At 43.7% G+C, this 23223-nt stretch overlaps 1 protein-coding gene across 2 annotated transcripts in view; it reads left to right on the forward strand.

The window, feature by feature from the left end:
• SYN3 (synapsin III) overlaps window positions 1-14646 on the forward strand; it is a 548825-nt gene extending 534179 nt beyond the window's left edge. For both annotated transcript variants that reach the window (XM_025398719.1, XM_025398718.1), the window contains exons 12-14: window positions 169-256; window positions 10205-10496; window positions 14376-14646. In XM_025398719.1, coding sequence (XP_025254504.1) covers window positions 169-256; window positions 10205-10496; window positions 14376-14508 — 513 coding nt within the window. In that variant the 3' untranslated portion in view covers window positions 14509-14646. The remainder of the gene's footprint in view (window positions 1-168; window positions 257-10204; window positions 10497-14375) is intronic.
• The last annotated feature ends 8577 nt before the right edge of the window (window positions 14647-23223 follow it).

Here is a 23223-nt window from a genome sequence, read left to right on the forward strand (position 1 = left end):
GATGTGTACACATACAGAACTTCACTACACGGTACACTCCAGAACTGTACACTTTATGTGTACGAGTCTCTTCTCAATGATAAAAAGATCTTCATAAATGTTGCCCTCTCACCCAGGAAGTAAAGGGCTGTGGTGATACCAACAGGCTTCTTTTCTCTTCTGCTCTAGGCGCCACAGATTAAATCAGCGAAATCCCCAGGGCAAGCCCAGCTGGGGCCTCAGCTAGGACAGCCCCAGCCACGCCCACCTCCGCAAGGTACGACCCCGGACGCGCCACTGTGAGAAAGCATGCAGTGAGGGTGCTGAAATGCACTGAGGATCCACACGTGATTCCCACAAGGGGCTCCGGGAAAATGCATCTGAATACTTTATCCACAGAATGAATCAGACTATGGGGTTGGTCAACCTCTTTAAAAAGTCTAGAAAGGAGAAGGGAAATAGACGGTTAATTTATTAAGAACCTAATATGCACCAAGCACTGTGCCAGGGAATGTCCCACCTATTTTCCCAGCCATCGCTGGGAAAATAAACGTCAGTATTTCCTTTTTTTTTTTTTTTTCCTTTTGAGACAGAGTCTTGCCCTGTTGCCCAGGCTGGAGTGCAGTGGCGTGATCTCGGCTCACTGCAACCTCCACCTCCCAGGTTCAAGTGATTCTCCTGCCTCAGCCTCCTAAGTAGTTGGGATTACAGGTGCACACCACCACGCCTGGCTAATTTTTGTATTATTAGTAGAGATCGTGCTTCACCATGTTGGCCAGACTGGTCTCAAATTCCTGACCTCAGGTGATCTGCCCACCTTGGCCTCCCAAAGTGCTGGGATTACAGGCATGAGCCTTTTTACAGCGAGGTAAATGTTGAGGCTTTGCCCAAGGAGGTAGAAAATAGTAGATTTACAAGTCTGGCCTTTCAGACCTTCTAGAAAGCGTTTATTCATAGCAATGTGTGGTGCCTGATGATAGATTTGTGAGTCAACCAGCTAGAGAAAGAAAGAAAAATGGAACATCATCTATAAAACCTTGGCCATTGAAATTCTTCCTCGAATATATTGCAGCATTACTGCCTTCCACCACTTATTAGAGAATGGACAAACTATTGATGAAAAGATGAAAAGCAATCATGGCAATCATGGCAATAGCTAACTTTCTCAAAGAATGTCAGCTGCTCTGGTATTCTTGCATGCGGGTCTGGAGACAAATCCGCCCCATATCCTCTCTTGCAATCAAAACCTCCTGAACACACTCACTCAGGCACCAGCAGGAGCTTCAGAGCACCTGTGCACCAAGAAACCAAAGCAGGCAGTTTCGCTGCAGTCTTTTAAGGATCTTCTTAAAAACATATCAGAGGCTGGGCGCGGTGGCTCATGCCTATATCACAGCACTTTGGGAGGCCGAGGTGGGTGAATCACGAGGTTAGGAGTTCGAGACCAGCCTGGCCAATATGGTGAAACCCCCTTCTCTACTAAAAATAAAAAAAAATAAAAAAAAATAGCCGGGTGTGGTGGTGTGCACCTGTAATCCCAGCTACTCAGGAGGCTGAGGCAGGAGAATCGCTTGAACCCAGGAAGTGGAGGTTGCAGTGAGCCGAGATTGCACCACTGCACTTCAGCCTGGGTGATACAGGGAGAGTCCATCTCAAAAAAAAAAAAAAAAATATATATATATATATATATATATATATATCAGAAAGAAAGAAATATATATCAGAAAGGAAGATATATATATATCAGAAAGAAAGTATTACTGTCATGTTGTGACCTTCCCAGTCACTATGATTAAAAGCAACAGATTCATTACTTCCTGAAAAAAAGTCAACCTTGGCCACCGAATGGCTTTCTCTTCCACAGGTCTTAGATAAAATGCCCCATTCATTTTTTTCATCTGTGTTTCTCTTTCTGGAAAAGCAGAAGGTATTTTTAAGAAAAGAGAAATTGTATAATTGTACACAACTGTGTACAGACATACCTCAGAGATATTGCAGGTTCAGTTCAAGACCACCCCAGTATAAAGTAAGTATCACAATAAAGTGAGTCACACACATTTTTTAGTGCATATAAAAGCTATGTTTACACTATACTGTAGTCTCTTAAGTGTACAATAGCATTATCTCTGGAAAAAAACAAAGTACATAGCTTAATTATAAAACACTTTATTACTAACAATCGTCTGAGCCCTAGGTGAATAGTAACGTTTTTCTGATGGAGTCTTGCCTCAATACTGATGGCTGCTTACTGATCAGGGTACAGGTTGTTGAAGCAAGGGGTAACTGAGGCAATTTTGTAAAATAAGGCAACAGTGAAGTTAGCTGCATGAATTGACTTGCCCTTTCACACAAGATTTCTCTTCAGTACGTGATGCTGTTTGATAGCACTTTACCCATAATAGAACTTCTTTCAAACTTGGAGTCAGTCCTCTCAAAACCTGCTGCTGCTTTATCAACTAAGTTTATGTCATATTCTAAATCCTTTGTTGTCTTTTCAACAATCGTCATAGCATCTTTACCAGGAATAGATTACATCTCAAGAAATCACTTTATTTGCTTATCCATAAGAAGCAGCTCCTCATCCATTCAAGTTTTATCATGAGGCTGCAGTGATTCGGTCACGTCTTCAGGCTTCACTTCTCATTTTAGTTATCTTGCTATGTCCACCACATCTTCACTTACTTCCTCCACTGAAGTCTTGAACCCCTCAAAGTTATCCATAAGGATGGGAATCAACTTCCAAACTCCTGTTGATGTTGCTATTTTGATCTCCCCCAAGAATCCCAAATATTATTAATGGCATCTAGAAAGGTAAATCCTTTCCAGAAGGTTTTCAATTTCCTTTGTCAAGATCCATCAGAGGAATCACTGTCTATGGCCATTATAGCTTTATGAAATCTTGTTTTTGTTTTGTTTTGTTTTGTTTTTTGAGACAGAGTCTCACTCTGTAGCCCAAGCTGGAGTTCAGTGGTGCAATCTCAGCTCACTGCAAGCTCCACCTCCCAGGTCCTGGTTCGAACAGTTCGCCTGCCTCAGCCTCTCAAGTAGCTGGGATTACAGGCACGCGCCACCTTGCCCAGCTAATTTTTGTATTTTTGGTAGAGATGGAGTTTCACCGTGTTGGCCAGGCTGGTCTTGAACACCTGACCTCGTGATCCACCCACCTTGGCCTCCCAAAGTGCTGGGATTACAGGCATACAAGTATGAGCCACTGCGTCCAGCCGAAATGTATTTTTTAAGTAATAAGACCTCAAATTCTAAATTACTCCTTGAGCCATGAATTGCAGAATGGATGTTGTATTAAAATACATGAAAACAAAATTATCTTGTACTTCTCCATCAGAACTGTTGTGTGGACAGATGCGTTATCAATGAGCAGTAATATTTTGAAAAGGATCTTTTTTCTGCACAGTAGGTCTCAACAGTAGGCTTAAAATATTCAGTAAACCATATTGTAAATACTATGCTGTTATCCAGGCTTTGTTTTTCCATCTACAGAGCACAGGCAGAGTAGATTTAGCATCCTTCTTAAGGGCCCTAGGATTTCCAGAACGGTTAATGAGCACTGGCTTCCACTTTAAGTCACTGGCTGCACTAGCCCGAACAAGAGAGTCAGCCTATCCTTTGCAGCTTTGAAGCCAGACATTGACTTCTCCTCTTTAGCTATGAAAGCCCTAAATAGTATCTTCTTCCAATAGAAGGCTGTTCCATCTGCACTGAAAATCTGTTTAGCACAGCCACCTTCATCAATGATCTAAGCTAGAGCTTCTTGATAACTTGCTACAGCTTCTTCATCGGCTCTCGCAGCTTCACCTTGCAGTTTTTGTTATGGAGTCAGCTTCTTTCCTTAGACCTGGCCAACCAACCTCTGCTAGCTTCCAACTTTTCTTCTTTAGCTTTCTCACCTCTCTCAGCCTTCATAGGACCGAAAGTTGTTAGGGCCTTGCTCTGAATTAGACTTTGGCTGAAGGCAGTGTTGTGTCTGGTTTGATCTTCTTTCCAGACCACTCAAATTTTTCCATACCAGCAATGAGGCTGTTTTGATTTCTTATCATTTATGTGTTCACTGCAGTGGCACTTTTAATTTCCTTCAAGAATGTTTCCTTCACATTCACAACTTAGCTAACTTTTTGGTGCAAGAGGCCTAGTTTTCAGCTTGTCTTGGCTTTCAACATGCCCTCTTCACTAAGCTTAATCATTTCTAGTTTTTTATTTCAAAGTAAGAGATGAGTGACTTTCCCTTTCACTTGAATATTTAGAGGCCATTTTTGGGTTATTCATTGGTCAAAATTCAATATTGTTGTGTTTAGGGGAAAGGGAGGCCCAAGGACAGGAAGAGAGACAAGAAACGGCTGGTAAATGGGGCAGCCAGAACATACACATTTATCAAGTAAGTTCACTGTCTTTTTTTTTCTTTCTTTTTTTTGAGATGGAGTCTCGCTCTTTTGCCCAGGCTGGAGTACAATTGTGCAACCTCGGCTCACTGCAACCTCTGCCTCCTGGGCTCAAGAGATTCTCCTGCCTTAGCCTCCCAGGTAGCTGGGACTACAGGTGTGCACCACCACACCCAGCTAATTTTTTTGTATTTTTAGTAGAGACGGGGTTTCACCATCTTGGCCAGGATGGTCTCGATCTCCTGACCTCATGATCCACCTGCCTTGGCCTCCCAAACAGCTGGGATTACAGGCACGAGCCACCACGCCCAACCAGTTCACTGTCTTATATGGGTGTGGTTCATGGCACCCCAAAACAATTACGAATACAATCGTAGTATCAAAGATCACTGATTACAGATCACCATAACAGATATAATAATAATGTAAAAGTTTGAAATTTGTGACAATTGCCAAATGTGATGCAGAGACACCAGGCGAGTACATGCTGTTGGAAGGATGGCATTGACAGACTTGCTCAATGCAAGGTCGCCACAACCCTCCAATTTAGAAAAAACACAGTATCTGCAAATTGAAATAAAATGGACCACAATAAAACAAGGTATACCTGTATAAATACACGTTAGTATTCTCCTTCAGGCAGATCTAGTGTGTTTGAATCCAGTTCCATGTCTCACTGTCCTTGCAGCGTTAGGCAAGTCACATTACTTCTCAGGGCCTCAGTTTCCTCAGTGTAGAGGAGGAAATAACAGCTTCCATGTAAATGCAGGTGAAGCAATTAGCAAAGTATCAGACACAGAGATAGTGCTTAGAAGGTGTTAGTTCTTACTACTAATAATTTACTATTAATAACTATGACATAATGCTTACTATTAATAATGTGTGTCTTATCTATATTGCTTTTCTTGGTTATTATTAACAATCCTTATAACTAACGCAGTGCCCCCTTACCCAGCAATAATTCTGTAGTAATAAGTGTTCCAAAACTACATATTCCTCTCTCTACCAGGCTTCTGGCTGTGCCTCTGCCCCACACCCTCCTTTCCCCTCTGCCCTGGGACCTACTTTTTAAAAGCACATTTGAACAGAGCCATTTTAAAACAGAGAGCTACTGTATTCTGATTTCCTCTCTGGCCCAGAGTAAAACATGCTTGATAAAGAGATATTATTTTAAGGGAAATGAGGCTAAACACACTTTTAGTGAGTTGAAAAACAATCAATTTAAAACCAATTAAGGTAATTAAAGAAAATGCCCAGTGAATTAACGCTCAGATTAAAAAAAATAAGGCTAATTAAAAACAACGCTTTCATTGAGTTCCCCAATTAACAAATCACATTATTATTTTGAACTTGCTGTTCATTTCAACTCAGTAAAAGTGAAATTTTCTTTTAATAAGCTTCATTTCTGTGCTTAGGCAAATACTTTCTATATATAAGTCAATATTTTGTGTATGTATGTGCTCATATAAAAAATATTAAATTGTTTGCTTTGCCAAGAAGCTGAAAGAAATAACTAGGGCAATGGTAATGGTTACCACTCTGGTCACTGAATCCAGTAACTACGGTGTCTCTTGATAAATCCCAGGTGTATGATAGGGACTCAACAAAGAGTTACTGAATTAATGAACGGGTATCCAGATTTTCTAAGATATCAGCCTGGGAAGGGGGGGCAAGTCAGGGAAAACTGAAGATAAAAGTAGAAAACAAATATTTTATTTGAACTGCGGTGGGTTTAGAAAACCCAAAAGTAACCAACATTTAAAAATCAGTTCAACCATTATGGAAAACAGTATGGCGATTCCTCAAGGATCTAGAACTAGATGTACCATGTGACCCAGCCATCCCATTACTGGGTATATACCCAAAGGATTATAAATTATGCTGCTATAAAGACACATGCACACTTATGTTTATTGCAGCACTATTCACAATAGCAAAGACTTGGAATCAACCCAAATGTCCATCAGTGACAGATTGGATTAAGAAAATGTGGCACATATACACCATGGAATACTATGCAGCCATAAAAAAGGATGAGTTTGTGTCCTTTGTAGGGACATGGATGCAGCTGGAAACCATCATTCTTAGCAAACTGTCACAAGAACAGAAAACCAAACACCGCTTGTTCTCACTCGTAGGTGGGAACTGAACAATGGGATCACTTGGACTCGGGAGGGGAAACATCACACACCGGGGCCTATCATGGGGAGGGGGGAGGGGGGAGGGATTGCATTGGGAGTTATACCTGATGTAAATGACGAGTTGATGGGTGCAGCACAGCAACATGGCACAAGTATACATATGTAACAAACCTGCACGTTATGCACATGTACCCTACAACTTAAAGTATAATAATAATAAATAAATTAAAAAAAAAAATCAGGAGATGAGCTGGGCGCAGTGACTCACACCTGTAATCCCAGCACTTTGGGAGGCTGAAGTGGGGGGGCGAATCACAAGGTCAGGAGTTCAAGACTAGTCTGACCAACATGGTGAAACCCTGTCTCTACTAAAAATACAAAAAATTAGCTGGGCATGGTGGCAGGCACCTATAATCCCAGCTACTCGGGAGGCTGAGGCAGGAGAATCCCTTAAACCTGGGAGGCAGAGGTTGCAGTGAGCCGAGATCGCACCACTGCACTCCAGCCCGGGTAATAGTGCGAGACTCCGTCTCAAAAAAAAAAAAAATCAGGAGGTGTTACTTAAACATCTAGATTTCCAGCATCTCTTGATAGCACAGAAGCTCTAGAAACAATGGGCCTGCGTTTCTATACAGCAACACAGGCGTTACTAACAGCGGTTACTAACAGCGTTACTGGTGTTACTAATAGCGGCTCCCTTGATCAGAGCAAGGGCTCCTAGGGGCTCCTGTGTTTGCCTCCAGCCCTACTCCTCATTTCTATAGTGACAGTGAGGGGTAATTGCTATGTTTTGTATGCTTGCACCTCTTTAGAGAAATAGTTCTCTGGAATGTTTTTGTCTCAAGTGGGCAAATTTTTGAAAGCCACATTACTTTTCATATATTTGCCTGCTTTATTTAGTTACGTACCTAGTTGGCCCTAGAGGTGTTTGAAATAAATGTGACTGCCCATCTACTGGGATATACAATCATGAAAGAGGTAATGAATCAAAGCCATGTAATACAATCAGATGCTAAACTGGTACCACAATTTAATCCAATTTAGTGTTCCGCAACCTCACAAAAATGTTCAGATCAGGAGGGATGTTTGATGTACAGTCCAATGGCCTTATTTTACAAACAAGGGCCCGGAAGCCCAGAGAAGGGGAGTGACTTACCCTCGGTCACACAGCGAGTTAATGGCAAGGCTTAAGTCAGGACCTGAGGCTCCTGGTGCCAATGTGGAGTCAGGGCCACCAGACTCCACAGGTCATGGAGGTTACACAGGTGGCATGTCCTCTGAAAATGTGCTCAGCTGACATGGCATCTGATAGGGGAGGCTGGCTGAAATCTAGTCCTTGCCCCGCTGGCATCTGGCTCAGAGCTGCTTCCGCTGAAGGAAGCCGCCTTTTCTTAATTAGCAAAAAAGATGTTATGAGGACTCAGGGGAGCCTGCGTGGTGTAGTTTTCATAAAGGAAAAAGAAACAAGACAGGGCGTTTGAGTCAAAGAGATCTAAGTTTGAATCTTGACTTGTCCCCTTATTTGTAATGACATCTCAAGCAAGTCACAATATATCCGGGTCTCAGTTTCTCTGTAAAAATGGGGCAAAGCACAGTGGTTCACACCTGTAATCCCAGTACTTTGGGAGGCCAAGGTGGGAGAATTGCTTGAGACCAGAAGTTCAAGACCAGCCTGGGCAACATAGCGACACCCTATTTCTAAAAATAATAATAATAATGAAAAAGTGGTGTTGGGCCTGTAGTCCCAGCTACTCTAGAGACTGAGACAGGAGGGTGGCCCAGGGGTTCACTGCAGCAGTGTGACCATGCCACTGCACTCCAGCCTGGGTGACAGAGACCCCATCTCTTCTATAAAAAATTATATCTATACATACATACCTATATATGCATACACACACACTATTAAAATTATGTTCACCTATTTCTTTTTACTTTTTAAAATGTGCCTACTAGAAAATGTATAATTATACACGTGGCTGTCTCTAGAGTTCCAGGGACAGCACTCCCATGGCTGGGGGTAGGGGATGAAGAATAATGCCTCACCCACAGAGGTGTTGTGAGACTGCCCAGTCCTAAAGCTGGTGACATAATAGATACTCAGTAGAGGCCCCATTGTTACAGAGTCACAGAGGTGGGTTCCAGCACCTTTTAGTTTTCAGTCTCCTAACGTGCCCATAGTGTTCTCAAAAAAACGTGGCAAGAATCACCCCAGCCCAACCCCACTCTCCCAGCAGCGGCGTGTCGCAGGGAGAAGAGATCAGTGGGCAGACAGTTGGCTTTGGCAAAGTGCAATTCACCATCAACAGCCCTGACACCCAGAATTTGAGGGTGAGGAGAGTGCACCTCGATTGTTGGGGGCCTTGGAATTCTACTCAAAGTCATTTCTGAGTGGCTACAACATCCCCAAGCTTAGAAGCCCCTTGGCTTGCTTGTGAAAGCCTGTGTGCCCTGTGCGGTGACAGAGAGAAACCAAGATTCTCTTTGAGCTTTCTGTGGCTCCTCTTCCAATTGGGAAACCTTAATAAGACTCAGTCTCCACCTCTATGTGGTGAGAAGAGTGGTATCTTCCCTACTGACCTCTCTAGATCGAGTGATATGTTGCTTTTAAAAGTTCTTGGAAAAGTTGAGAGAGCAACCCAAAAAGTAAGAGTTAATTCTTGTCATTGTTTCCAAAGAAACACATCTCCAGTGTGGAAAATACCCGTGAGAAGAAAAAAAAAGGAAATTAAAATCCTTCATAATCTCACCACTTTAATGATTATTTAGTGTCTCATTACTCAAAGTAGGATAAGCTGGGAACCCATTAGAAATGCAGAATCGCAGACCCCGCCTATATTAGTTTTCTCAGGCCACCTTAATAACAAAATGCCATAGACTGTGGGGCCTTAAACAACAGACATTTTTTCACAGTTCTGGAGGCTGCAGGTACAAGATCAAGGTGCTGGCAGGGTTGGTTTCTGGTACAGCTTCTCTCCTTGGCCTGCAGATGGCAGCCTTCTTTGTGTATCCTCCTGTGTCTGTTCCTCTGTGCCTGCGTGTGTACATGACACTCTGATATTTCTTTCTCCTCTTATAAGGACACCAGGCCTATCAGATTAGGGCCCCACCCTATCACCTCATTTAACTTTAATTACCTCTTTAAAGATCCTATCTCCAAATAGAATTGCATTGAGGGTTAGGGTTAAGGCTTCAACATATGAATTGGGACAGGGCGAACACAATTCAGTCCATAACACAGCCCGAGACCCACTCTATCGGAATCTTGATTTTGACCAGATCCCCAGTGATTCATATGCACATTAAAGTCTGAGACACACTGGTTTTAGTGTACAATCTTCCAGTCCTTTTTATATATGTTTTTACATATGTGCCAAAATAAAACCATATGTACTGTATTCTAAGCTATTTTGTTCAGCAGTATAATATTTAGCATATGTTATCAACAGTATCCTATGTCATTTAATATTAGTCAGCCACATCCTATGTGATGACCACAGCATATTCCATTATACAGATGTATCTTAATGTTCCTAATTACTTCCTTATGCTTAGCTATTTATATGGCTTTCAATTTTTCACCGTTATAAGAAACACTGTAATGAACCTCCTTGAAGCAACATTACTTATGTACAGCCATATCTATCCTAAGAAAAAAAATTGAACTGAACCTTTTTTTTTCTGGCCCTTTAGGAGGCCCTCGCCAAGCTCAGTCTCCTCAGCCCCAGAGATCTGGAAGCCCCTCCCAGCAGAGGCTCTCCCCACAAGGCCAGCAGCCCCTGAGCCCCCAGTCCGGATCTCCACAGCAGCAAAGGTCACCAGGCTCTCCACAGCTATCCCGGGCATCCAGTGGCAGCTCCCCAAACCAGGCCTCCAAGCCAGGTGCCACCCTCACCTCACAGCCCCGGCCCCCTGTGCAGGGCCGTAGCACCTCCCAGCAGAGTGAAGAGTCCAAGAAGCCAGCACCACCCCATCCGCATCTCAAGTAAGTGCTTTGGGAATTGGAAAAGGTATAGGATCGAGCTGGGGTGTAGGCAGGGCTTGGCTGATTCAGGGTTAGGGACTTGGAGACAAAGGAAGACCCAACGAGGCCTTGCCTAGACTTCAAATAGGTAAAAACAAGACTAGAGGATGGAATTTGCTGGGGAGGCCCAAGAAGGTGAGAGTATAGATTAGACACCACCGTGACCCTCCATGTATACACATATCAGTTATTTTTTGCCGCATAACAAACCACCCCAAAACTTAGTGGCTGAAGAAAACAATCATTTTCTTTGTCCGTAATTTTTTGGTTCAGCTGTCTGTTCTGAGTATAGCTCAGTTGGGAGGTTCTTCTGCTGGTGTCTCCTATAGCGTTACAGGATAAAACACAGGATACCCAGTTAGATTTACATTTCGGATAAAAAACAGATGATTGTGAGTGTAAGTATGCCCCAAACATTGCATGGAATATACTTACACTAAAGAAAAGTCTTAGCTTTTCATCTGAAATGCACGTTTATCTTCCTATTTGTATTTGCTAAATCTGGCAACCCTACTTTCCTGGGATCACTCATACAACTGCAGTCATGTGGCAGCTTCACTGAGGCTGAATGGTCCAGGAAGGCCTCACACACACATCTGGTTGCTGGTGCTGGCTGTCAGCTGGGGCCTCTCTCTCTCCATGGGGTCTCATCCTCCCCAACGCTAAGCCAAGCTCTCTCACATGGTAGAACTGCTTTTAAAAAGGGAGAGAGTGCAAGTTGCAAGGCCTCTTGAGGCCTAGCCTTGGGAGTTATGAAGTGTTATTCTATCACATGCTTTTAGTCAAAGCAAGTCACAGGGCCAAACCGACATTCAAGAGGTAGGAAATAAACTCTTGGTGGGAGGAGCCATGAAGTCACATCTCAAAAGGGCAGGCTACAGGGACAAGAGGAATCATTGCAGTCATTTTTGTAAGCCATCCATCACAATACGCATATACATCCTGTTTCCCCTCAGGCCCATCTCTTGGTTTGAGGTCCTAAAGAGAGGTCCCAAGTAACTGTTCTTTGGAAAGCTCTACCTTCCTTCAAGGCCAAATGTTGATCATCACAGTTCACAGCTAACAGCTATTGTCCACTTACTATGTGCCAAGCACTTTACTTACTTGGGTTTTTTTAAGTTCTCACAAGCTTAGGAGTTAATAACTATTTCTTATCCCCATTGTACAGATAAGTAGCAAAGAAAGATTAAATAACTTTCCAAAGGTTCCAGTTAATAACTAAAAGAGCTGGGATTAAACCCAGGACATCCAGTCCAGGGATCATGTTAACAACTATTTTTTTGTATAGGTAATATATTCACATGGTTCAAAGATCTAAAAGATATCAGGCCAGGTGCGGTGGCTCACGCCTGTAATCCCAACACTTTGGGAGGCCAAGGTGGGTGGATCACCTGAGGTCCGGGGTTCGAGACCAGCCTGGCCAACATGGTGAAACACCATCTCTACTGAAAATACAAAAATTAGCTGGGTGTGGTGGTGCACGCCTGTCGTCCCAGCTACTTGGGAGGCTGAGCTAGGAGAATCGCTTGAACCTGGGAGGTGAAGGTTGCAGTGAGCTGAGATTGTGCCACTGCACTCCAGCCTGGGTAACAAAGTGAGACTCCATCTCAAAAAATAAGTAAATAAATAAATCAAAGATGTATGTTGAAAAGCCTCATTGCTGCCTGATTCTCATCCAATGCTTTGCTGCCCTGTTCCCCAGAAATGACTTTTGTTAGTTCCTATGTGTCCTTTCAGTGCTTCCTTATGCAAATAAAAAATATTTGCATAAATAATAAAAATGTTCAGCTCCTTGCCCTCATTTTCTTACACACACAGGAGTATTCACTCTCCACACCATTCTGCTCACTGCTTTTCATGTTTAATAATAAATCCTGGAGCACCCCCAGTTCCTTGGAATTTTATTTTTTATGGCCATATAGTATTCCACTGTACAGTTGTACTATAATTTATCTAACTAATCCACCACAAATAGAAACTTGGTTTGATCTTACAAATAATGCTGCAATTAATAAATCTTAACATATACTTTCATAGTTGCAAGACTCACTCTAGAGAAAATAACCTGACACGGTATTGTTGGATCAAAGGATAAATGTATTTTTAGTTTGACAGACACTAGCAAATGGCCCTCCTGGCAATATGGAATAGTAGCTGACAGCACAGACTCTAGAGTCAGACTGTCTGGGTTCAAATCCTAGTTCTACCACTTAACTACACGACTGGCCGGGCGCGGTGGCTCAAGCCTGTAGTCCCAGCACTTTGGGAGGCCGAGAGGCGGATCACAAGGTCAGGAGATAGAGACCATCCTGGCTAACACGGTGAAACCCCGTCTCTACTAAAAAATACAAAAAACTAGCCGGGCGAGGTGGCGGGCGCCTGTGGTCGCAGCTACTCGGGAGGCTGAGGAAGGAGAGTGGCGGCGTGAATCCGGGAGGCGGAGCTTGCAGTGAGCTGAGATCCGGCCACTGCACTCCAGCCTGGGCGACAGAGCGAGACTCCGTCTCAAAAAACAAAAAACAAAAAACAAAAAAAAAAGATACGCCCTCACATAAGTTGCCTAACCTCGCTGTGCTTCAATTTCCTCACGTGCAGAATGGGGACAATAACCCCATGGGGTTATTATAAGGATTGCAACGAGTTTCTTGCAATGCTGCTGGCACCATAGAGGCTTATCTGTGTACAGCCCGTCACCACATAAGAAGGTCAGTCCAGCTAATCACAGGACAGACAAGGGCTCTGGGCCTTAAACCAGGTTTGGTCACTGACCTTACAGTGTTCTAGCTAAAAACACGTAAATTTCCTGACTTACTGCTTTGAAGAATTTGGCTCAATTCAAGTCAGCGGGTATTCACCAAATACCTACTCTGTGCCTTGTTCTAGATAAGACTTTCCGAGGGGTAAGAAGGAGTAAAAGACAGTCCCTGCTTTAAAGTCCCGTTTTTAATGTGATGACCGCATCACATGCAGAGCTCTTAAACTTTTGACACATTTACATCATCTCTTCCTATGTCTGTTGCCTCCCCTCCTATGACTGTAAGCCTCCCGAGGCAGGGCCTGAATCATATTCATCTTACACCCCTGTCCCCTAGCACGGGGGAAGTGCTCAACAAGCAGTTGCTACAGGCTGGCATTTGGGAAGCACTCAGAATGGCACCCGCCATTCAAAAAGTTGGCACTAAGAGAATTCCAAAAGGGGGTGGGGGGCAGAATTGGCCATAAAGACATTGGAGAGGAGATGGGGATTGAAGTCCAGAATGTCAGAGCCAGAAGAGGCCTGAGGGTCAGCAGGACGAACCCTTCGCTCTACAGATGAGATAAAGAAAGCCCTGAGAAGGTAAGTTCCTTGCCCAAGGCCACAGACATCAAAGAGCAGAGAAGGTTCTAGAATACAGGCCTCCTGATACCTAAACTAGTGCTGGAAATAACTATAACCTGATGTTGATACAGCACATTGCAGTTTACAAAGTGGGTTTGTACCCACAGGCAGGAGAGCAGCCAAGCTACTACTCCAGCAATGCCTGCTGCCTCAACAGCCTGGCATAATGGAAAGAATGTGACCTCTGGGTGCTCCCCCATTACTTGCTGTGAGGACCTGAGCAAGTTAATTGACTCTGTGAACCCCTATTCCTGAACCTAAGAAGTGAGGAACAAACCACCTTGCAAATTATGTGTGTAATGTACCTAACATCATGTTAAGCATTGGAATGCCTGGTTTCTGACCTTAATAACCTTATGATGATTGGGGTAGCCCATCTGGCTCACAGGCAAGCCCCCAAGACCCATTTCTTTGATAGTCTATGCCTTGTCTTCCTCAACCCCCTTGCCTTTCTGTTTCAGCAAATCTCAGTCCCTGACTAACAGCCTCAGCACATCTGACACCTCCCAGCGTGGGACCCCAAGTGAAGATGAGGCAAAGGCCGAAACCATCCGCAACCTGAGGAAGTCTTTTGCCAGCCTGTTCTCTGACTAACACCATCCAGGCTGGGAGGGGAAGAGTGCTCTGCTACACTCGTCCCTCTCCTGCCTCATCTTCCTTCTCAGCCTTGGTTCCTGATGGGAACAGAATGGAGGGCCTGAGAACATACTTTCTAAATGCCTTTGACCCAGGAACTGATTATATTTGTTCCCATTTCCCTTTACCGTGACATTCCAGCATTGTCTGACTGAGAGGTGGGCCTTTGAGAGCCTCCAGGTTCCTCAAAACAGGCCTGAGAGACGGGCGTCACATCCCTCTGCCTACCCACATACCCCGCCTCCCTGCCAGATAACCAAGTGAGATGTCTGCGAGTGGCTAGTTTTCACATCCTTATTAGTGTTTTGCTCACCTTTGGGCAAAGGCCCCCTCTAGGCCTTGCCCTACCTCCATCAAATGCAGACACTGTAGTCGGACCTCAGCAATATAGGAGGCAATAATCTTTTAACAGTGTTTTGCAAACAAGAAAAGAGAAAATCCCAGCCAGGGGAACTCGCCACCTGCCCACGCTAGTTCCATCCATGTTCAAGACTTGCCCTTAGACCAGACAGGCAAAAGCCCCCGTCACACTTGACCACTAGTGGGGTCCTGAAGCCAAGAAAGAAATGAGACCCTGTATGACAAGTGGGGTCTTTGAGAACACAACAGAAACAGAGGGGTCCTGGTAATGCCACTCATCCTCAGAGCATTATTCTTATTTGGACAGCCGAGAGCAGATCACAGGTTCTTCTAGGAATAAAGACGAGTTCACAGAGGAGAAAGAGGCCCGGGACCTCCCAAGGAAAGGGTCAGGTTAGGATCCTGTACCCATTCTGTTACACCACTGTTTGGTCTCTCTGGCCTCCCACCAGGAAAGCCGTTTCCTTTTTACGGATCTGTTGGGAACCAGAGAGAAGCAACAGATGAATGACGTAGGATCTGAAGTGCAATGGCAGTCACTTCTAGTTTGGCATCTCACAAACTCTGTACAGAAAGATGTTGGCAGGTTACTCAATTTTAAAACAGGCCCCATGGTCAAATATGTTTAGGAACTACTGTCTGTATTTCTTTTTTGGAGATGCATTGTATATAATATATGTCAAAGGCTTTTGGAATTCCTGCAGGAAAGAAATCAGCTTTGTTAAATCCAAACTGATTTGACTCAGTAAGTTAGCTGCAGAACTGGAAAAAGTAGACTAACTCCCTTCCCAGTGCTCTTTCCCCTGTACCAGCCTGCCCCTCATGCTTAGATAGGGTTCGGGGTGACCTAAATCACCAAGCACCTGGTGCTAGAAACATAGTAGGTGCCAGAAGCAGCCTCCTGGTCTCGAAGAGAGCCCACGGTATTAGAACATAGCTATGTTAGCCCCTTGCCTCCCACTTTGCAACCCGAGATATGTCTTCCCTTTGCTGTCCACGGGGAAGGGAGAGAGAGAGGTAAAAATGGAAGTGGCTCTGGCCTGGAGCAGCTTCTAGTTATGCGCAAGTAATGCAGATTGCTTGGTAATCAGCTGAGATCCATCCAGGTTCCCAGGAGCATAAAAGCAATCATCTCCTTTTTGGTCCTCCAAAACCAAACTGGAGTGGTGACATCAGGGCCAGAGACCCTCTCCTTCTGTGGGCATTGGGTCACTTAGAACTCTCAACCTCAGAAAAGCCTGCCTTCAAGCTGGCTTTTGACAGGTTATTGGCTGGAGACTGGCTCAGTATCGAAAGTGCTAGCTGTGCTTCTGGCTGTCAGAAAGCCACTTGGCCTTTAGGGCGGTCCTCTTCACATTGCCCTCTTCCCTCACTCATGATCAGGTCTGGATTTAAGAGCAACAGACCCCAGGAAAATTCAGAAGTCCTCTCTCTCCTCTTGTTTAAGACCCTTGGTCTGGGATTCAATAATAAGTAGCAGACCTGGCATAAGAAAGATCAGATAAGTCAATTGCCAGTGACCATCGGGAGCCATAATTTGGCAGGTGGAGACTGGTAGGCGCAGGTCAGATTAACACTGGTGAGGATCCGCAGCAAATAAAATAGCCATTGTGTGAGGTGAGAAGTGAACAGCTGAAGGCCCTGTACTCTTTCTAGTGCCCAAAAGCCCACCACCCTTACTCTATCTCCACGCTCGGCTGAGTTCCGTGTTATAGGACAGTCCCTGCATGTCTGGAGCTCACTCTGCCCAGTAACACATCTCCCTTCTTTTTGCTCAATGCAACAGAATAGTCTGGCCAGGAGCTGCCAGAATCCTATGCAGAGGCAGCTGAAATGATGCAGTGGGCAGTCAGACACATGAAGCTGCTGCTTTGCAGGCATCACTCTCTCATCATCATATTCTTCTAGACCCCCAAAGTGGGTGGAGGTGGGGGTCCTGGGATCAATATCCCACAGTCATGCCTGGGGGAGGTCAGGTGATGGCAAGGAATAGATCAGACCATTTATAATCCGGTAGAACTTTGCTTCGTCCTCCTGCTGCTGCTCACTTAACCCTTTCACTGCTCCCTTGCAGCTTCTGAAGAAAGCCAAGTGGGGCATGAGGAAAAGAGACAGGAGGTGAAACTCAAAACGTCAGATGCGGGTACCTTTTAAAGCTATTCTGTTAAAAGAAATCTAACAGAAGAGAGTATAAATATTGATTAACGTAAGGTTTGATGATTAGCCAATGATTCTAGGAGTCCCATTACTTAAACGCACACACACGCACACACATACACATACATGCCTGGATAATAACTGGGAATTGACAAATGCACATCCTAAAATCCTGTCACCTCGTGATCAGTTCACAGTTGTCTGAAAACCTGCTTCAAGAGAATGGCTTCCCGACTTGTCCCCAAGAAGATAGGGGTCACTAGTATAAGTCACACGATGAGAGAACCAGAATATCAGCCTCTCAGACTTGAGGGTTCCTGGGCCCTTCCGCCTTCTTTCCTGACAAGGGCAGGTGAGGCTTCCCCATTAGAAGGACATGGGGCACTGCTTATAAGAGCAGCCTATTACAAGATCCAAGCACAGAGAGCTATAGGAGTTGAAGTTTGGTTCCTTCCACTTGAAAAAAATATATCCACCCTCCTTTCTCAGGGGTAGACCTTTCAAATATTAATAAATAATGCTATGCGACATCCTGAATAAACGGGTAAAAGAAAACTTGTAGGGCAGGATGTAACCACGAGGTCCACAAGTTTCAGGAGATTAAGAACACAGGAAACCCCTGTGGCAATCGTCCCTCTTCAACAATCTCACCCAATTTTCACTTAGTAATAAAAGACAGCTCAAAACACACAACTGAATGGTAATAGGCTGGCCAAAGTTTCTCAACGTGTGGGCCATGGCCATGGGCAGAGCTAGTTACAAAGGCCGATGAAGCTTCATTTCGGACCAAAGGAGTCAGAATTTCTGGTCACAGGACCCAGAACCTGCATCTTTGTCAATGTCCCCACTTTGAGTGCACTTTGAAGTGAGACCAGCAACCTGAGCTGGGCTGTGTGGGAAAGCCACTGCATGAGAAACAGTACTGGTATGGGTGTGCTATAGTCTCCAGCACAGCTAAGAACCCACTCCTTTAGTGAACAAAACTAATGGCCCCATGAACAATGACCACATGGCCTAAATCCTCCCATATTCCTATATTCCATCCTTTGTCCTCAGACACACCTCCGCATTCAAAGGATAGCTCCCAGATACTCCAGTATCTGCGTACAACAGCAGCAGAAACTCCTTCCAAACTCCAAATCAGCAGGTATCCTGATTTTTATAACCATGCACAGATATATCCAGATCCATGACATAACACTAGTTTACAGTCAACATGTTTAAATAATTTCCCCACTGGTCTGTGTATGAACATAGAAACCAAGGGCACATAGGTCTCATGGTGACCCCAAAATGGTTGTTTTGTCACACAGGCAAGCACGTGTTCCTTCCAAATATGTAACCTTTAATAATTGTGACATTTTGAAATGGGAAAGGGCAAAAAGGAGGGAGAGGGGAGTCATGCTATATAGACTCTAAAATGTTATGTTCGTTGTTTTGTTTTTTTGTTTTTTTGCTTTGTTTCGCAACTTTGAGCCAGAGAAAGGCTAGCATTTTCCCTCCAAGCTGACTCGGGGAAGCTGAAACACAACAAAGACCTATTTGATTTGTGCACAATGAACAGGGATTTAAAAACGCAGCCTTAGTGGACAGCTCTACCAGCCAGAGAAAAGTTCTTCCAGATCTTCCTCCCGTCAGCATGATAAAATGGTACTATACTTTGGTTAAATGTAAAATCAGCTTTCCAGGAACAGTAGAATATCCCTTCTCTTCCATCAGTTCCCTAGATTCTCTTCGTTACTACATTCTGTAGCCTAACATTCAGTCCTTGCTGAATTAACTAATATTCAGATACATTCAAGATAGAACTTACACTCAGTTCTATCTTTCCAAAATTTAAGAGGATGAGAGGTCTTCACTCGCATGGTAACAAACACAGCAGCAAACCCCATAAAACTGAACATCAACTGCCTTCTGGAAGTTCTCATCTGGCAAGCTAGTGCAGGTATCTTGTGCACGGGTCAAGAGAGTGAAGCTCAGAGCACACTGCTTGGCACCCAGCAGGTGTTCAGGACATGTTTTAGCTCAGCCCTCCTAGAAAACTATGAAATAAAATCCAAACAAAAGTATTAAGATTGAAATAAAAGGATGTTTTTCTAAGAGTATCAATATATGGAAGTGACTTGCCCAAGAATAGACTCAAACCAACCGAAACCCAGTAAAATGAGATAATTGAGAAAGCAGCAGCAGAAAATCAATGTCAGGTTTTCCACCTCAAAAAGACCTCTTCTAAACTGAATCTGAAGAGGAATGGGAGGAGGCAGAATGAGAACATGAGACTACTCCTCGGGGTCTACAAGAAGGTTAAGGTGACTGCAGGGCTGTGAGCTGTAGGGGAGTTGCCATTGTCAGCATCGGTCAGGGAGGCTGGAGTGGGCAGACCAGGACAACTCCACAGCTTCGGCAGCAAAGGTCCAGGGCCAAGGAAAGCAAGTACACAGATTGTGCTTCACACAACAAACACAGCGGTTTCCAAACAGCACGGCCTCAGTTCGAACCGGCCCAGGAGCACACCATGTCCTTTCAGGACCTGCCCCTTCCAGTGCCCTAGGGCAGACTAATCTCTTAATGCTTTATTCAACTTCGTAAAACACTGGTGGCTTATTTTATGTGTTTTGAATTGGTGAAAGGATGCAGGTTGGTCACGGGTTAAGCTCGGTAAGTCAGCCTTGCAGATACAAGTGGCAGCTTAATTATCCTGGAGGCAGAGCTCATTGCCTAAGAGCACTTTCACACGAGTCTCTGCTTTTCCTTTATCCTAGAGGGCAAGCTGGCTGGTTACTAATTATACCATCAAAAGCTGTCCTAGGCTCCTAAGTTGCTGCTGATATAAGTGTTTCAGCCTAATATTTGGACTCTAATAGAAGGCAGCACTTTTGGTTTGGTAAGAGACAAACTGGAAGGCTGGGCAACAAGTAAGTTAAAGTTGTCCATTTATCAAACACAATGCCTAAGAGACACAGAGGCTCCCTTCTGTTTCCATGCACTGGCTGTTTCCACGCAGCTGAAAGAGATGAGCTGTGGACACTTAGACCTTGTATTGAGATGAATTGACTGGCCAAGAGGAAAAGAAGAAAGTGGTTGGGAAATATTTTTTGGAACTGGTGGGGCATTCCTGTAAGGGAAATCAATCTAAAACTAAACATTCTTTCTACAACATGTGTATAAAATATACTTTTTTTAAATATACAGACACGGTCTTGCTATATTGCCCAGGCAGGTCTCAAACCCCTGGCTTCAAGCAATCCTCCCACTTAGGCCTCCCAAAGTGCTGGGATTACAGGTGAGGGCCACTGCACCTGGCTACACATTTTAATCCTTGAAAATCCTAAATCCCTTTCATTGTTTTTACACTGATTAATCTTCCCAACTGTAATTTGTTTCCATCCTCTCACATTCTAAGTGTCTGCTCTCCATGGTCTTTCACTGAGTCTAGAGCAGAAGCAAGATCACAATTCTTTGGCACTCAGTTAACGTACTATGTTTTGCTATGGATTAGCAGAAACTAAATGCTGTAACCTATTGGGGAATCTCAGGAGTGACATTTAAGCTAGTCAGTTTAAATCAAATCCTTGTTCTATGTGACTTACCCAGTACTTCCCAATGATCTTATCCAGTCATCTTCTACAGTCAACTGAAGACTACACAAAGAAGCACTGCTCATGCATATGGCACAGCAGAGCACTGGACCCGCCCAGCTCCTCTCTGAAGCTCTGTAATTGGGCCGCTACTGCCTAGAGTAGGAGAGAGGCAAGCCTTAGTGCTGGGCCCTGAGTCTAGTGAGCAAAAGAAGAAACGTCCAGCTCCATGAAAGAATAACAGAGGTAATAAGCAAAGCAGTGGTCTCAGGAATTGGAAAGACCCAAGCAAGAGTCAGAATTCAACAGTTTTTACACAAAGAATATCAAAATCTTAAGTTGGAAGGACACCTTCCATGATTTGATTCCCAGCCACATCAAACTTCCATTTATAAATGAGGGGAATGGGGCAGAGAAAGCTCCTGTTAATAAAAGAGGAGGCCACGCACAGTGGCTCACACCTGTAATCCCAGCACTTTGGGAGGCCAAGGCGGGCAGATCACGAGGTCAAGAGATCAAGACCATCCTGGCTAACATGGTGAAACCTCGTCTCTACTAAAAATACAAAAATTAGCTGGGCATGGTGGTGCGTACCTGTAGTCCCAGCTACTCGGGAGGCTGAGGCAGGAGAATCGCTGTAACCCAGGAGACAGAGGTTGCAGGGAGCCAAGGTCATCCACTGCAGTCCAGCCTGGCAACAGGGCAAGACTCCATCTCAAAAAAAAAAAAAAAAGAGTAAAGGGAAAATAAGGGGCTACAGTAAGGCGTAGGACATATCAATGATGTCGAACCACATCTTACTAAGATGCGTTGCTGTGGCACTCTAAACTCTTGCTTGCTTCCATTACAATACATCCAGGTGATCTCAGAAAATCGTGCAGTGAACAGGCTACTGCGAAACTACGATTTTCCTCTCATTATACACCAGCAATACATACAGCTCAACAGTCTCAGTTTAATGACAAGAATGTAGGACTTCACAAGCTTCTAACTATAAATTCAGCTTTTCAAGAGGAAATGCTTTGAGGATTGTCTTAAGAATTATTAAAAAAAACTATTGTGAGAGATCTGCAAATTTAGGTTTAGGCATACTGCCAATATCCTAAACTAAGCGAGATTTGTAATGTCTGCCAGTTAGTCTGAGGTGAGGATGGAAAGCAGCACCAGTATCCACAGGACACCAGCACCATCCATGGAGTTCTCAAGGGCCACTCAAAAAAGACTGCATTCTGAACACTTGTTGTTTTATAGTATTTGGTGCTTCTGGTCGTCACCATGTCCTCCCACACCCATTACACACATACACACATCCCTTGCATAGTGCAACACAACATTGCAAAGCCACAAAGAAATGTATCAGAGAACTAGTATATGGACCCAACAAAGCTTCAGGAGGACCTTGTTATACCCAATTAAAGCCATATGGCATCTAGTGAACACATTTTTAAAAGGCTGTCCTGTAGCTCAGATATTACAAAATACCACAGAAACAAATGTAAACAACTCCAATCCTTTACTATACATTAAGCTACTAAAAGTAACAGGCCTCAAGAAAATCATATTATTGACTGAATTTTCTTCACTGTGATGATAAAAAAAAAAAAACTCAATATACATGTGTAGCAAAAAAAAAAAAAAAATTCACTTGTATGTAGGACTCAAAATATTCTTGCAGCACTTAACATTCCAAGCCATTTCCTTATATGCAAAACAATTTTTAAAAAAGCAGGAAGACATTGGCAATATTCCTATTTTCTGTAGATGCTAGTAGTGGTTTATTCCTATGTTGTGAATCAGATTTTGTCACTATAGCATGTTTCTATAGTTGTTTGTATAAGTCATTTGTGTTTGGCCTTTTTCTTGTTGTAGAAAAAATAAATCTTGAATTTTGTGTATTTAAGTCTGAAAAGCAAAATGTTCTTCAAATAAGAGGCTATCTTTGAAGAACAATACCTGATTAGCACTCAAAGCAGTAAAACTTTTTTAAAAGATATCATCTACTTAAATTACAAATTAGGAGCTAAGTGTTCAAAACACAAGGAAAACAAAATCATAACCACCTCATCCCAGGAGCCACAAACAGGAGTCCCTAATACCAAATGGCCTTTGAACAACACTGCTTCACAGCCCAGAAAGTTCCACCACAGAACCCAAGAAAGAGCTGCAGAGAGAGAAGAGGTGGGCCTGAGTGGCAAACAGGAGTCCCTAATACCAAATGGCCTTTGAACAACACTGCTTCACAGCCCAGAAAGTTCCACCACAGAACCCAAGAAAGAGCTGCAGAGAGAGAAGAGGTGGGCCTGAGTGGGTGTGTGGCCAAAGCACCCACCCCAAGTCCAGTTCAACCAAACTAGCTGCTTTCATTTAGTTCATAAATCAGGCCTTTGAAAAAGATAGAGCACTGCTAAAATGAAAAAACAAAACAAAACAAAAAAAAAACAAAAAAACAGAAACCCCTTACAAAAATTATCTGCCTATGCTATGTTCTGATAATTCTGAAATGTCCAAATAACATTGTGTATCTGTTCTGAATATTTATTACGTATCTTTCTGTAATAAAAATCAAGACCACCATGTC

This window comes from Theropithecus gelada, chromosome 10 (genome assembly GCF_003255815.1).
Source record: "Theropithecus gelada isolate Dixy chromosome 10, Tgel_1.0, whole genome shotgun sequence".
Classification (NCBI taxonomy): Eukaryota; Metazoa; Chordata; class Mammalia; order Primates; family Cercopithecidae; genus Theropithecus; species Theropithecus gelada.